Source organism: Penaeus japonicus, unplaced genomic scaffold, assembly GCF_977035675.1.
Source record: "Penaeus japonicus unplaced genomic scaffold, GWHDUDI00000001_assembly GWHDUDI00000017, whole genome shotgun sequence".
Taxonomy (NCBI): Eukaryota; Metazoa; Arthropoda; class Malacostraca; order Decapoda; family Penaeidae; genus Penaeus; species Penaeus japonicus.
This window is the reverse complement of record NW_028234419.1, coordinates 580,221-582,720: the sequence shown is the minus strand read 5'-3', so window position 1 is coordinate 582,720 and position 2,500 is coordinate 580,221. Positions and strand designations below refer to the sequence as shown.

The following is a 2,500-nucleotide window of genomic DNA, read 5'->3' as shown; positions in this document are numbered from 1 at the left end:
ACCAAAAACCACAACACAACCTCAACCTAACCTAACCTAACCACAACACAACCTCAACCTAACCTAAAACCACAACACAACCTCAACCTAACCTAACCTAACCACAACACAACCTCAACCTAACCTAACCTAACCACAACACAACCTCAACCTAACCTAACCTAACCTAAACCCATCTCCCTCCACAGCGAGAATGCATCAGCATCCACGTAGGGCAAGCGGGCGTGCAGATGGGCAATGCCTGCTGGGAACTCTACTGCCTAGAACATGGCATACAACCTGATGGAGTGATGCCTTCAGACAAGACCTTCGGCGGCGGCGACGACTCCTTCAACACCTTCTTCAGCGAAACGTCTTCGGGAAAGCATGTCCCAAGAGCCGTCTTCGTGGATTTGGAACCTTCCGTTGTTGGTGAGTGGGGGGTGGTGGTGGTGGGGGTGGGGTAGGGGGGTGAGTGGGGGTGGGGGGGAATGGAGGTGAGTGGTGGGAGGGTGGGGGGGGGGGTGGTGGTGGTAGGGAGGGGGGTGAGTGGTGGGGGGTGAGTGGTGGGGGTGGGGGTGGTGAATCGGTGAGTTTATAGATGGATATGTAAGATAGATAGATATATGATATATAAATATTTATGATATATATAGATATAGATAGATATAAGATAGCCCTATATGAATCTTTATTTTGATTATTGTTATTGTTTTCTTTTTTTGGTCATTATCATTATTGTTATCGTCATTTTTAGTATTATTATTAGTATCATTATTTTCATCATGATCAATATCGTTATCATTATTATCATAATCATCACTATTTGTTATTATAATCATTGTTATTATCTTATCTTAACTATCATCATTATTATCATCAGTATTATAATTATTATTACTACTACTATTATCATCAATATCATCATAATGATCAATATTATCATTACCATCATAATCATCATTACAAATGTCATTACCATTTTGTATTGTCATTATCATTATCATAATTGTTGTCATGTTGTTGTTGTTATCATTAACATTATCATCAGTCATTGATGATGTTATTAATATCCTCATCATTATCATCATCACCATCATTCTTATCATTATCATTATAATTGTTGACATTATTGTCATTATCATCATCACAATCATTCTTATCATTATCATTATAATTGCTGTCATTATTATCATTATTATTATTATCATTCTCATCATAATCATTATAGTTATCAGTATCATCATTATAGTTACCATCATTATCATCATTATAATTTCTATAATCAGCATCATCATTTCATACTCTTTGCTCCCAACGCTGAGCTTATTTCAGTAAAAAGGTTGACTGGAATTTTCAGACCAACCGGATGTATGTGTTGTTATGCAAATAAGGATTCCAAACGTGTTCCCAATATTGCATTTGGTTATTAGGTCGTGGTGTTGAGAGAAGATGAGGTGCATGCAATAGGCTTTTATTTTATTTTTATTTTTTTCATGTTATTGATTGATAAAGCTTTATTGTAAATTGATTTTGTTATTGGTTCATTCGGTAATTTTGTTATTATTGTTATTATTCATTTTTAATCATTCCCCTCCTTATTATTCCTCATTTTAATCATTCCCCTCCTTATTATTAATTTCTAATCATTCCCCTCCTTATCACATCTCATCTCTAATCCTCCCCCTCCTTATTGCACCTCATTTCTAATCATTACCCTCCTTATTACTTATTACCTAATCCTCCTTATTACTCATCATTTCTAATCATTCCCCTCCTTATCATTCACCATTTCTAATCCTCCCCCTCCTTATCACACCTCATTCCTAATCATTACCCTCCTTATCTTATTTAACTCCGTTTCTAATCGTCTAATTCAGTCAATCGTCGTCTCGTCTCCCCCTCCTTATTCCACCTCATCTCATTCATTTCTCCTAATCCTTTATTCTATTTATTTTTTTTCCCTTTCTTTTTTTTCCCCCTCCTTATCATGATTCACCACACCGACTCACTTTCCTACTCGCTCGACTTTCCTCAACTTTTTTTCTAACTTTATATCCCCTTTCCAGACGAGGTTCGAACGGGGACGTATCGACAGCTGTTCCACCTATTACTCCTCATTGCTAATCATTCCCCTCCTTATTACACCTCATTTCTAATCCTCCCCCTCCTTATAATTCACCATTCCTAATCATTCCCCTCTTTATCAAACCTAATTTCTAATCCTTCCCCTCCTTATTACTCCCCATTGCTTATCATTCCCCTTCTTATTACTCCTCATTGCTAATCATTCCCCTCCTTATTACTCCCCATTCCTAATTATTCCCCTCATTATTACACCTTATTTATTACAACTCATTGCTTATCATTCCCCCCCTTAAAATTCACCGACTCACTCGCTCGACTCCTTTTCCAGACGAGGTTCGAACGGGGACGTATCGTCAGCTGTTCCACCCCGAACAGCTGATCACCGGAAAGGAAGACGCCGCTAACAACTATGCCAGGGGTCACTATACCATCG

The 2,500-nt window shown here is 37.9% G+C and overlaps 1 protein-coding gene across 1 annotated transcript in view; it reads left to right on the top strand.

Moving 5' to 3' along the window:
• Positions 1-2,500, top strand: part of LOC147469968 (tubulin alpha-1 chain-like) — a 42,844-nt gene that overhangs the window by 27,947 nt on the left and 12,397 nt on the right. The window contains exons 2-3 of the mRNA XM_086545816.1: positions 189-411; positions 2,396-2,500. The exon at positions 2,396-2,500 is cut by the window's right edge and continues 68 nt beyond it. Coding sequence (XP_086401942.1) covers positions 189-411; positions 2,396-2,500 — 328 coding nt within the window. The remainder of the gene's footprint in view (positions 1-188; positions 412-2,395) is intronic.